Raw genomic sequence first — 13,685 nt, 5'->3', positions numbered from 1 at the left:
TCACCAGTTACACTTTTCTGCTTATACATTTCTGTGAAAGTATCCATCTGTATTTTAGATCTGCTGAAAATAAGATACTCATAATATACAAATAATATACAGCTTTGTTTGTGTACTTAATGATGAGCATGGGAACATGAAATTCTCCATGTTCTGCTCTGCTGTCAGGTGTAATAATAAATCAACAACAGATTTCATCTGGCACCATGGACTATCAGGTCTCTGTAGGAGACCTGATCTCTTCCTCTTCCTCCCAGTACGAGGTGCAGGAACTCCTGGGTTGTGGTTCCTTCGGAGCGGTCACCCAGTGCAGGAAGGTAGCTACCAATGAAATGGTGGCTTTAAAAATCCACAAAGACAAGGCACTCATTGAGGAGGCAAAAGAAGAGGTGCAACACAAATTATGTTTATCAACATTTTCCTTTTATAATAATTCAAAATCACATTGAATTCACATTAAATCTCTCTCTAACATCTCGTACATTCCCCAGGCGGCGATCCTTCATATTCTAAAAGAGCTTGGCTCAGACCAATTCAACATTGTCATATGGCACAACTCCTTCGCCTTTCAGGGGCGTTATTATCTTGAGTTCGAAAAACTGGACATAAGCCTGACAGAATTCCTGCAGAGGAGTCCTTCCAAGTCTCTTGAGTTGACCGATGTCCGCCCTATTGTGCAGCAGGTTTTTTTATTGTTGTTTTTTTGTAGTAACACAAATTGCATTGTAGGGTCTAAAACAGAAAAGTGTTCTTGTTTTGTCAAAATCCTAGCTGCAATTTCCATCAAAATGCATCTTTATCATTGCAAGTGTTGATCAGGATATTAAAATAGCAAGTCCAAAATAACTGAGGACATATTTTTGCAGTATGTTAAGCCAGATAATGTCTCTAAAACAAGCAGTCCCCAATCTGCAGTAATTTATTTTTTACCGTTGTTCACGATTTTAGCTGGCTACCGCTTTGGACTTTCTGAAGAACACAGGCATCGCTCATTCAGATCTGAAGCCTGATAACATTATGATGGTGGACCATTTTCGGCAGCCATTGCGAGTTAAGGTCATTGACTTTGGCTTAGCCCTCAACCATCCAGAAAAATGGACGGGTGTGACTCTACAGACCCGGTGGTATAGGTAAGTAATTGACAGCATGTATGGGACAGCTGTGCCAGACAGGATATTGAAGAAATAAAAAACCTGCACTCTGGCATCTCAAGTTTTTAGTCAGGCTCACATCTGACCATACCATTGTACATTTAAAGGTCCCATGACATGGTGCTCTTTGGATGCTTTTATATAGACCTTAGTGGTCCCCTAAAACTGTATCTGAAGTCTCTTTCCCGGAATTCAGCTTTGGTGCAGAATTACAGCCACTAAAGCCAGTCCCACAATGAGCTTTCCTTAGTATGTGCCATTTCTGTGTCTGTACCTATTGAGGAGGAGAGAGGGGGGGCAAGGTGGAGGGTGGGGGTGTGGCCTTGACCAACTGCCACTTTTCTCGTTTGAAAGCCATGATGTCTCTCTCTCATGGGTGGGCCAAATTCTCTGGGTGGGTAAAGCAGAGAAAGGGGAGATAACCTTGCTCCTTATGACCTCATAAGGAGAAGATTCCAGATTGGCCCATCTGAGCTTTTATTTTCTCAAAGACAGAGCAGGATACCCAGGGCTCGGTTTACACCTATCGCCATTTCTAGCCACTGGGGGACCATAGGCAGGCTGCGGGAATGCATATTAATGTTAAAAAATGCCATGGGACCTTTAAGAAACTGGCTGTTAGGTATAGATAGTGAGCAGGAGTTTACTTAATTAGTCAGTCTTTATAACCACAATAATGTGTTTGTGTTTCTCTTGCTTGTCTAAAGATCTCCAGAGATCCTGCTGGGAGCTCCCTTCAATGAGGCCATAGACGTATGGTCTCTGGGCTGCATTGCAGCCGAAATGCTTATGGGCACTGTACTCTTCCCCGGCTGTGATAGCTATGATATGGTAATGGTGACTATATCAGGAGATAAGCCATATTTTACTGCATTTTCACTAATTTTTTAGCATTTTTTTATGAAAAGGATACAATATTTGAATGAGACAAATGCACAAATATTGCCTGATCACCAAAGATCAGTATGCTTACCTTTGGAGCGATTTCTCTTGTGAAACCTGACAAAATGTACCTCGAAGTATAATGCAACATTGCGCCCACAGATGAGGCATATCTACCTCACTGTTGGAAAGGCACCGGACCATCTTCTGAATGCTGGCATGTACACAAGACAGTACTTTCGCCCAAATTACCACATTTTGGAACCCCCTTTTTGGACATTTATGGTAATATCATTTGGCCATTATTGAGCTGTGTTTATACCTATCTTTGCTTAAAGGTCCCATGGCATGAAAATTTCACTTTTAACATTAATATGCCCCCTCTCCTCCTCAATAGCTACAGACACAGAAATGGCACATACTAAGGAAAGCTCATGAGAGGACTGGCTCTAGTGGCTGTAATTTAAGCTGAATTTCAGGAAAGAGACTTCAGATACAGTATTAGGGGACCACTAAGGTCTATATAAAAGCATCCAAAGAACACCATGTCATGGGACCTTTAAGTCGGTCACTGCATTTGCAACAAATAACCTAACTTAAACTTTTCTTCTCTTTAGTCTTCACTTGAAAAGAAGCACTATACTTTCACCTCATGCACAATTAAAAGCCTGAGTGATGTCATGGAGGTAGGCTGTCTGTTTTGGAAAGCATGTTTTTATAATTTAAACATGAGGACATGCAAGAAAACAAGTTCAGATTTTCTTCCCGTTTTGTTTTTTTCTGATCCTTCACAAGGCGTCCGCCAAACTTTCAGCACAAGATGCCAGTGCTCGTGAATGTGACAGGGTGAGCTTTGTTGACCTATTAACAAAGCTACTGGATGTGGATGCTTGGCAAAGAATCAAACCAAGCCAAATTCTTCAACATCCGTTTATAACCATGAGCCACCTTGTTGGTATAATGGACAACAGCCTCCAGTAAGTGTGTGCTTCGATGCTGTGTGTATTATCTCTGTGCTGACATAGATAGATAGATGTGAGTTTGACTCAGTGATTGGTTGTTTTCTAGCGTGAAAAAGTGTGTGGAGGTGATGAGCTTGTGTCAGGATCTGAGCTTGGGTGGTGGCAAGAATGTGGCGAAGAAGGACATCTCCAACAGCACTGCCAAGGAGCAACCTTCCCTCCAGAGGGCCGTCATCAGTGGGGACAACGCTCCTCCAAAGAAGAGGAAAGGGGATGGTAATGAGGACTCAGAGTGTGGCAACAGGTGGGTGTTAGAAATATCTCCCTGCATAGTTTGACATTCTTGAAAATACTTCTATTCGCTTTCTTGCTGAGAGTTAGATAAGACAAATTAAACCTCCCTCATTTATGTGCATTAACAATGGCGCAAGAGGCGAGGAAGTCCAGGATGTTACAGCATGCAACTCCACAACTTGTCGTTTTGACATTATGGTTTGTGTAAGGATTAAAAAAAACGAATCAACATGTTTATTTGTGAGATTTAGACGTGCTGTAGGTAATTTCTGGTGTTCAGAGACAGCCAGATTAGGTGTTTCGCCCTGTTTCCAGTCTATGCTAAGCTAAGCCTATTTCCCAAAATGTCAAACTATTTCTTTAAGATGGAAGAGATTTAAAGGTCCCATGGAATGAAAATTTCACTTAACATTAATGTGAGTTCTCCCAGCCTGCTTATGGTCCCCCCAGTGGCTAGAAATGGTGATAGGTGTAAACCAAGCCCTGGGTATCCTGCTCTGCCTTTGAGAAAATTTGGCCCACCCATGAGAGAGAGACATCATGGCATTCAAATGAGCGAAGCATGGCAGTGGGTCAAGGCCACACCCCCACCCTCCACCTTCCCTCTCCTCCTCAATAGCATTTAAAGTTACAGACACAGAAATGACACATCCTAAGGAAAGCTCATTGTGGGACTGGCTCTAGTGGCTGTCATTCTGCACCAAGGCTGAATTTCAGGAAGGAGACTTCAGATACAGTATTAGGGGACCACTAAGGTCTATATAAAAGCACCAAAAAGCAGCATGTCATGGGACCTTTAAACTATTTTCTGATCTACATAGAAGCCCAGCAAAGAAAAGGAGGAGTAAAGGCCTGGATGCAGCAGAGAAAGATGCACAGATCAGCCCAAAAAAGTCACGTCTGCCTAAAAGGAAGAGGGATGAAGCGGATGTATCCGTGACATCAGACATCTGCTTCCCAGCAAAAAGGAATGTAAAACTGGAAAAAGAGCTGAAACGTAAGCTCACCTATGGCAGCACGCACCCTTGGGATCAATTAAGGTCTTTTCTTCTGTAAGATAACATTTTGATGGCTTATAATGGAAAAATCTAATTGACCCGTTTCCCAGAATTGCTCATTAATTCAATTCAATTTTCAATTCAATTTATTTATAGTATCAAATCATAACAACAGTTATCTCAAGACACTTTACAGATAGAGTAGGTCTAGACCACACTCTATAATTTCCAAAGCCCCAACAATTACAGTAATTCCCTCAAGAGCAAGCATTAGCAGTGAGATTTGACATGGGAGATATTTGATGGGAATAATTTAACAATTTAGATGCAGGGTCGAATTGTATTGAGCTTATCATGGTGATATATTTGAACAGTATTCAAACACCCTTACCTTTATTTGTTTTTATTTTATAAGTACTGTGCAACACAACAAGGCCCGGTCCATCTCTATGCAGAAGAGAAGGAGGGCCGATGAGGAGGCTTCCAGTTCAGAAAAAGAAAAAACCCTTCCCGCACAAGAGGAGGAGGGGAAGTCTGTATGGAGGAGAGTGAACCCACCGATAAGTTCACTTAAGGTCATGTGTTTTATTTCATCTCATTATAAAGCACTTTGGTCAACGTCTGTTGCTTAAATGTGCTCTATAAATGAACTTGATTTAGAACAATGACTACCCCTCCCTCCAGTCAAATATAGATAAAATGAATGTGACAAAATGATCATACCTTTTACTTGCTCTTGTTTGAAACTGCTTGATTTAAATATGAAGTGAAGATCTGTTTTTAATGATATTGGCTGTCGGTCAGCCTGAGTTCAGCGGTGGGCGTAGGTGTCAGTGTCAATTTGGTCCAGCTGCAGGTGGTGAATAAGATGCCGGTTCACAGGAAGGCTGACGCATCCGTGAGTTATTCAGGCTCATTATTTATCTTCCATGAGGCATGCAAATAACATGTCCCTAAATACCTCAGTGATGCTGGGTCCAAGAGAGGAGTGACAGACAAACTGGAGGAAGCGGGTAACAGGAGCTAAGAGGAAAAGAGGAACTGAAGTGGAAAACATGCCGCTGCCTCTGTTTAAATATGATCTTTTCTCTGCCTATAGTACATTCATGCTGCTTTCATGTGCGCATAAATCTTATGTTCAAGGCTGTCAATGCTATTTAAATCTGATCTGATGTTGCTGTCAGCTGTCATTTCAGTTGTCTCAAATGGCAAAGCCAGTCTTTTCATATTCCTCAGCTCCATTAGCTCCAGCTCAGCCTCATCAGGACTCCATGGGGGCGGATGGGGGGGGGGGCAGATGCCCCTCCATTACAAATCTCCCTGTAAAGGATAAGCGCAAAAGATTTTCTGCAATTATTACGTAATAAACATTTATCTTTCCTTCATTCACTTGTCTCTCTTGATTGGCATCACCTTTTTCCAACTGAGTCACACCCATTTTAAACCCAGGAAAAGAAAAACACTAATATGAAATCAGTAATGTGAGAAAACAAACAACTTATCTAACTTTGGCACAAGAATTTATGTTTATAGGACCCATCGCTCATAGCAAGAAACTGATTAAGAAAATGTTTTCAGAGCCCTTAAAAAAAAGCTCCTTTCCTAACATCTGGCTGTTGTATTTAGCGGGCAAGACTGCAATCGGCATTCTTTACTGGGAAAAATGACTTTGCAGTAGTCACGGGTATTTATCGGCTCCAGCTCCAATCGGCAGCGATGGAAATTTGACACCTGGAGGGATCCGCTCATCTTCGCCCCTTTTCAATCGCGATGCTATGAGAACTCGTTGCCTCCGTCAGTAAGTTCTGTGACTCTTTGTTATCTCAGAGACAAGTTCCGTCCATCTCCGTTTGAACAGCACTCGAACATCATATGTATATATATATATATATATATATATATATATATATATAGTACAGGCCAAAAGTTTGGACACAACTTCTCACTCAATGCGTTTTTTTATTTAAATTTCATGACTATTTACATTGTAGATTCTCACTGAAGGCATCAAAACTATGAATGAACACATATGGAATTATGTACTTAACAAAAAAGTGTGAAATAACTGAAAAATTATTCTTCAAAGTAGCCACCCTTTGCTTTTTTTTATTAATAAGGGAAAAATTCCACTAATTAACCCTGACAAAGCACACCTGTGAAGGTAAAACCATTTCAGGTGACTACCTCATGAAGCTCATTGAGAGAACACCAAGGGTTTGCAGAGTTATCAAAAAAAACAAAGGGTGGCTACTTTGAAGAATCTAAAATATAAGACGTGTTTTCAATTATTTCAGACTTTTTTGTTAAGTACATAATTCCATATGTGTTCATTCATAGTTTTGATGCCTTCAGTGAGAATCTACAATGTAAATAGTCATGAAAATAAAGGAAATGCATTGAATGAGAAGGTGTGTCCAAACCTTTGGCCTGTACTGTATATATATATATATATATATATATATACAGGAATACTGTAGGAATACAGGAAGTAACAGATTTTCACAGATGAAAAGTTGTTTTAGAGGCGCGGTTCCCAACAAATAAAACTGTTGGAAGCCGAGAGTTCATATTAAATATAGCCTACATATCACAGAAAATAAAGAAAAGCATAACAAGTCACCTTTAACAGTCATAGTATTATTTTTGTGTTTTATACTTTCTTTACCATGCTTTCTTTAATAATACAACTTACGCCAGTTTACCCCCTCAGGGAAGAACTCCCATCCCCTCTGCATAATAGTGATATTTACCTAAAGTCTAATCCAAGACTTCAGACAATCTTTTAATGTATTATAGTAACTTGTAAATAAAGAGGTGTTTGGGTAGATAATGTGCAGCAATGCCTAGTGAAAGGAGCTCCACTGGGTTAGCTCTTCTTCGTAAAAAAAAAAATTCTGGTTGATCAAGGGAGCAGATGTGCTTTTCTTAAGACAGAGAGTACCCTCTAAATCCAGACACAACAAAGATTGTGTTCCAGCAGGGGAAATGTTGAAGAAGGGCAAAATGCACATTGGCTTAACTCAACACTTCCCTATCTCGGTACAGGAAGCAATCATTTGTAATGATAATCATTATATAGTGTCATGCGTAATTAATATGGGCAGATTGGCTTCTTAGTCATGCTGCCTACTGCCAGCTATCAAGTCAAGAGGGGGGTCCCTTCTAGTGGGGTTCCTCCCATTCTTTTCCCTATTAACATGCGCTAAACCATGGAGATGATGAAAGACCCCTGATTTATTCTTTCCCACCCTTTTTACTGGGGTATTTATGTGCAGTGAGTGTAGCGTACTGTCTACTAGTACTTGTGGAACAGTGGAGGTTTATTTTATAGGGGTTTCAAGTGTCTTGCAGCGACATCAAAAACTGCATCCGTAAGCTTGTTTGGCTCTTGGTTAACAAAAGTAAAACCCTATAAAAAACCAAGCTTGCCTGTTATAGAGACACACTTACACAGGCTCGCTGATAGAGAGCTACAGTAAGAGCTCACTATAAAGCCTGCAGCCACATTGACTTCTGCACCATCACATGTAATAGTCTTATTTATTAAAGCTAATTGCACCGACCACAATCTTGGGAATTGAGTCATCATCTTTAAAAAGGGGGCTGAAATATGGCCCATGACCTTTCACAACTGCCATACCGTATTACACCCATCTTTGCATCTCCCTTCTAGCTATCATCCACAACATTAAAGCTTTATTGTAGTAATAAAAATCCGGATAGGTCATCTGTCAGGTAATTCCATGCATGACAAGGTAACAGGGACAACTCAAATTGCATATTTTACAACACATGCACATGGCATAATATATGAAAAACTCTGGTCTGAGATTAAGAGACTAACATCTGTCTGATCTACTGAAGAGTCTTCTGTCTTTTCAAAGAAACAGGATTATTTAATCGAAACATAACGGATGGATGGATGAATAGCTGCAATTACTTCTAGTTCAAAACCCAGCAGTCAATTAGACATTACAATCTCTCAGTGATAACCGTGGTAAATGGATAATGGCTCATGTCCCACAGACTGGGATAATTAAACTACAAGTCATACCCTAGTTGAAATAACAAGATGAAGTTGAGCAGCATCTGATCTGTCAGATTATTGTGCGCTCTGGGCTGTCACTGACTCTCACAACGAGTTCCCCTTTGAGACGTGACCTCAGTCAGGGTCAGACAGCCCTCTTTCCTCCTCTGATCCTCCCTGTGCTTTACTGGGACATCTCAAATCTCATGGCAGCATGACTCGTGCATTCATATAAGATTATTCTCAGTAAACCCACACAGAGAAGAGCAGTCTGCGCACAGACTGAACCGAGCATTATATTTCTTAATGCGGCAAATAAGGATTAAGGCATTAAACCAAATATAGTTCTCACGATAGCTGGAGGAACCAATTACCCTCAGCATGCGCATGTTTCCGTTATAGGCATCTACATGCTAAATTTGAACAAACGTGGGAATATCACAACCTTGGAGGTTTATGTGCATGAGTTGCATTTCATTATGTTTTTCCAAGCACTGAATGTCTTCTCACTACACACAGTCAACTGTGCTTTCACTGATATTAATGATGTCAATAACACCGCATCAGATGGATGGTAAACAATCATAAAGCGATTACCAAAGTCACCAGAAGTGCATGTGTAAGTGAAGGTAACAAATGTGAAAATGATGTCTCGGTATCAATAATTGCTACGAAGCGAAAGATATAAATGAAAAACTGTTGTAATACAAAGCAAGACAACTGACAATTAAGATAATGAACAAAGGTCATTTGGTATTTCATCATGCATTTTCTAGGCTAAGAGAAACTACAGAAACAAATGTTGCCATGAAAAATAACTTTTATAAGTTTGATTGGTTAAAAATACAGAGACAGAAATGGAGAGAGTATCTATAAAATAGACAAAGTAAAACTTTTTACAAAGATGTCACATTATGTAAGCAAAAGACAATTGCTGTCAAGTTCTAAATGCCACTGTGTTCCTGCCAATGACCTGCATGTATATAATAAACATAAATATAATAATATATAAATATATTTAAACAGCATTCTTAAAAACAAAGTTACAAAGTGCTTTCCATGGCTGAAACAGGAATAAAAACATTTCAGGACTGCAGTGAATTAAAATCAGACAATTACAACAACACAAGATGAAATGGAAATAATATACCCCAAAGTATGACATATAAAAACAAAATAAAAGGCAATAACATTAGAAAGATTGGAAATAAAATGACGTGCTTACATTAATAAAAAGCTTTTTTAAATATAAGTTTTAAGAAGTGATAAGTTCAAGCACTTCATAGCTGCAGCTTTAATCAAGCCATTGTACATATAATCCAAGTTCAGGAATACTGTTAAATTCATGTATATTTGGATACAATTCAAACACTTCTAACTGTCTGATCATTGTTGATTATGTCTCATAGCTTACAGTTTATATTGACAGCACACAGACAACTGTTTAATCCTCCACTGTCTCTCATGTGTGAATTCTGCTGATTATAGGAAAAGCATTTGTTTGCTCTTTTCACAATATTCACAATTATACTATACTATCACATTTGGAAATGATTAAACACTGGTAAAACACAGATAATAATGGTTCAAAATAGCACAGAAAAGTACCATTGAATTAAAGGAACAACTTCAATTGTTTTCACCAATGCAGTCTTATGATGTCCAGTTAAATATGTAATTATTTCAAACGTACAATAATTATGCATTGTTAATACAGGAGTAGACTTTTTAAAACTTGAGTTTAGAGATCATTTTAGAAATCTACTTCAAATTGTCCTCACACATGGTTGACTGGTCTTTTTGAACAGAATGAGTAACCATCATATTTAGTTGCAGCCTCTGAGTAAGAGCTAAAATGGCTGTATTTTTTTTTTCTTTTTTTCTTTGATCAATATTCCCAGTAACCACCAGATGGCAGCATGGCAGTGCAGATGTATGTCATGTTTTTTTAGCCTCATGTAACCTTTTGTCCCTTCTCCCAAGAATCATGGTTACTACAAACTGCGACGCTCTGGGGTAAAACGATTACAATGAGTCACTGCGGTGACATCAACACACGAGTGTCAAATGGCAAGGTTAAATCTTAATTGGAAAATATTTGATCAGAGAAAGAATTATGACTCCAACTATCAAAGAATGTTTGGGCAAAGATGGTCAGCTAGGTAATAACTTCAGTAACAGTCAGATGACCCTTCATCTTATTAGGAAAATCATTCCATGAAATTACATTTCCCGCAGAGATACATGATCCAACCTAAAAACACATTTACTGTAGTAGTCATTATCATTATAGTGATATTTACCTAAAGCCTAATCCAAGACTTTAGACAATCTTTTAATGTATTATAGTAACTTGTAAATAAAGAGGTGTTTAGGAGCTCCACTGGGTTAGCTCTTCTTCATAACATGAGTTAAAAAATAATCCACACGTAGTCCATGTGGACCATTTTTTTTTAACTCAGGTTGATTAAGGGAGCAGATGTGCTTTTCTTAAGACAGAGAGTACCCTCTAAATCCAGACACAACAAAGTGAGTGTGTTCCAGCAGGGGAAATGTTGAAGAAGGGCAAAATGCCCATTGGCTTTAGTTATTCCGTTTTAACAAAGCTGGGCTAGCAGTTTCCCTCTGCTTCCAGTCTGTAAGCCAAATTAGACTCAACACTTCCCTATCTCGGTACAGGAAGCAATCATTTGTAATGATAATCATTATATAGTGTCATGCGTAATTAATATGGGCAGATGGGGTTCTTAGTCATGCTGCCTACTGCCAGCTATCAAGTCATGAGCAGGGTCCCTTCTAGTGGGGTTTCTCCCATATTTTCCCTATTAACATGCGCTAAACCATGGAGATGATGGAAGACCCCTGATTTATTCTTTCCCACCCTTTTTACTGGGGTGTTTATGTGCAGTGAGTGTAGCGTACTGTCTTCCAGTACTTGTGGAACAGTGGAGGTTTATTTTATAGCGGTTTCAAGTGTCTTGCAGCGACATCAATTATTTCCTAATTATTTCAAACGTATACAATAATTACGCACTGTTGATACAGGAGTATACTTTTTAAAACTTGAGTTCAGAGTTGCATTGATCATTTTAGAAAAATCTACTTCAAACTGTCCTCACACATGGCTGACTGGTCTTTTTGAACAGAATGAGTAACCATCATATTTAGTTACAGCCTCTGAGTAAGAGCTAAAATGGCTGTATGTTAATATATATTTTCCGCTTTGATCAATATTCCCAGTAACCACCGGATGAGAGCACGGCAGTTCAGATGTATGTCATGTTTTTTTAGCCTCATGTAACCTTTTGTCCCTGCTCCCAAGAGTCATGGTCGCTACAAACTGGGACGCTCTGGGGTAAAACGATTACACTGCGGTGACATCAACACACGAATGTCAAATGGCGAGGTTAAATCTTAATTGGAAAATATTTGATCAGAGAAAGAATTATGACTCCAACTATCAAAGAAGGTTTGGGCAAAGATGGTCGGCTAGGTAATAACTTCAGTAACAGTCAGATGACCCTTCATCTTATTAGGAACATATTTTTAATAATAGTGTGAATCATTCTATGAAATTACATTTCCCACAGAGATACATGATCCAACCTAAGCCAAATTGTTGAATAGGTCTGAGACAACTGACCCAGAATGGACACACCCCGTGAAGCAGAATCAACACATGTACATGTTCCATTCAATGGTGTCTGTTTTTTTCTTCTTCAGATGAGTCATCTGACTGGTCAACAAACTCGTGACGAGTCCAAAATATTTATGTCTTACTTCCTGTGTCTGATATGATGACTCAGAGAGCGGCAGTGGGTATCAATCTGAGAAGTTTCATTGTATTGCGCAAGTATCATAGTAGCCTACCTTCGAAACCATGACAACCACGCTATATGTTTGCAGACGTCATGCAATGTAGTTAAGAAGTGTGTGAGAAATACACATGCCTGCTCTTGTTAGACTTGCTTGTGCATGCTGATGATTTTTGGAGGCACATCAGATAGCAGCAGGTGCTACATAAAACCTGTTTGACTGGTGATGACACAGTAACACAGAATTAAGTCAAAAATGAAACTGATTCTAACAGGCACCATTGCATCAAATGTACCTAATTTAAAATACTAAGGGTATGTTGTTCCTCCAACATTATACACATGTAGCCTATATATGCAAACAAGATTTAATGTAAAAGAAAATAACAAAGAGAAAACCTGATGTGGTGTACAAGACTTTATCTCAATCAGGCTGAAAACTGAGGAAGTCCCAGGATTTCCTCTCATGTAGTCATAATGAACTGGTGAGAGCCAACTGTCATCTGAAAACAATTCTCCCTCAGGGCACAGTGAAAATAAAACTCCCAGCCTCTTAGATCTCCACCTTTTGCTAGTGTGTCAGGAAAGGTGTTTACTTCAATGATTCTATGGAAATGTTTTGTTGTAGCGATAGAGGAGGTGGTGGTGCCCATACAGCACATCCCCCCAGCTCTCATCCACCTTCACTGGCTCCCAATTAAGTCCCGCATCACGTATAAAATCCTCCTTTTCACCTACAAATTACTCCATGCCCTGGTCCCACAGTACCTCTCCGACCTCCTCCATCCATACACCCCACCCCAAAACCTGCTCTCCATTGCCCACACCAGACTCTGTACCTTCGGAGACAGAGCCTTTAGTGTAGCAGCCCCATCCCTCTGGAACACCCTCCTAGCATATATACGAAATGCTACATCCCTGGACATTTAAAAAAAAAAAATACTCCTGAAACACTACCTGTTCACAACAGCCTACAATCTCTAATTCTGTAAAGTGTCCTTGGGTTTCTTGAAAGGCGCTATATAAATAAAAGTTATTATTATTATAACTGCACACACAATTAGTAATAAGATAGAATACAAACTAATGGAATAGAATGGTTACAAAAACTGACAGTAAAACATACCATTAAATTATTTACAGGAGAGACAAAATAGAAGTTCTGTTTTTTGTTTTTACCACAACAGCCCAGATAGGCTACGTGTCTAAAGGGGAAGTGAAAGTTGCAGATATTGAACAGTCAGAAGTAACCTAACCATAACCTGGTACAACCTGGTCTTTTGTCTAACACTTGAGTTAATACATAGTATCAGGGATCACCTCAACCAGACTCAGGAAACCATGACTCATGCTCTGATTTCAAAGTAATGGTGATAACTAGTGGTAGTTTCATTGAAGATCTACAGTACATCTGATGTACTGATTAATACAAGTTATTATAACAACAGTATCCATAAATGTACAGTACGTATACCTATAACTGTAACAGTCTCGGAACCCACGAGCCACACCTGCTGCCGTTTGTTGATTTTCCTGGTTTGAATGTGTCAATCCTC

At 39.3% G+C, this 13,685-nt stretch overlaps 1 protein-coding gene across 1 annotated transcript; it reads left to right on the top strand.

Moving 5' to 3' along the window:
• The first annotated feature begins 206 nt into the window (after positions 1-206).
• LOC120543604 (homeodomain-interacting protein kinase 2-like) lies at positions 207-13,384 on the top strand. Its single transcript, XM_039776745.1, has 10 exons — positions 207-389; positions 492-683; positions 949-1,130; positions 1,859-1,982; positions 2,651-2,719; positions 2,829-3,010; positions 3,102-3,299; positions 4,111-4,286; positions 12,758-12,964; positions 13,317-13,384. Exons 1-10 carry the CDS (start codon positions 207-209, stop codon positions 13,382-13,384), a joined length of 1,581 nt encoding a protein of 526 aa, XP_039632679.1.
• The last annotated feature ends 301 nt before the right edge of the window (positions 13,385-13,685 follow it).

This window comes from Perca fluviatilis, chromosome 16 (assembly GCF_010015445.1).
Source record: "Perca fluviatilis chromosome 16, GENO_Pfluv_1.0, whole genome shotgun sequence".
Classification (NCBI taxonomy): domain Eukaryota; kingdom Metazoa; phylum Chordata; class Actinopteri; order Perciformes; family Percidae; genus Perca; species Perca fluviatilis.
The sequence above is the reverse complement of the archived record's forward strand: the minus strand, read 5'-3'. Positions and strand labels throughout refer to the sequence as shown.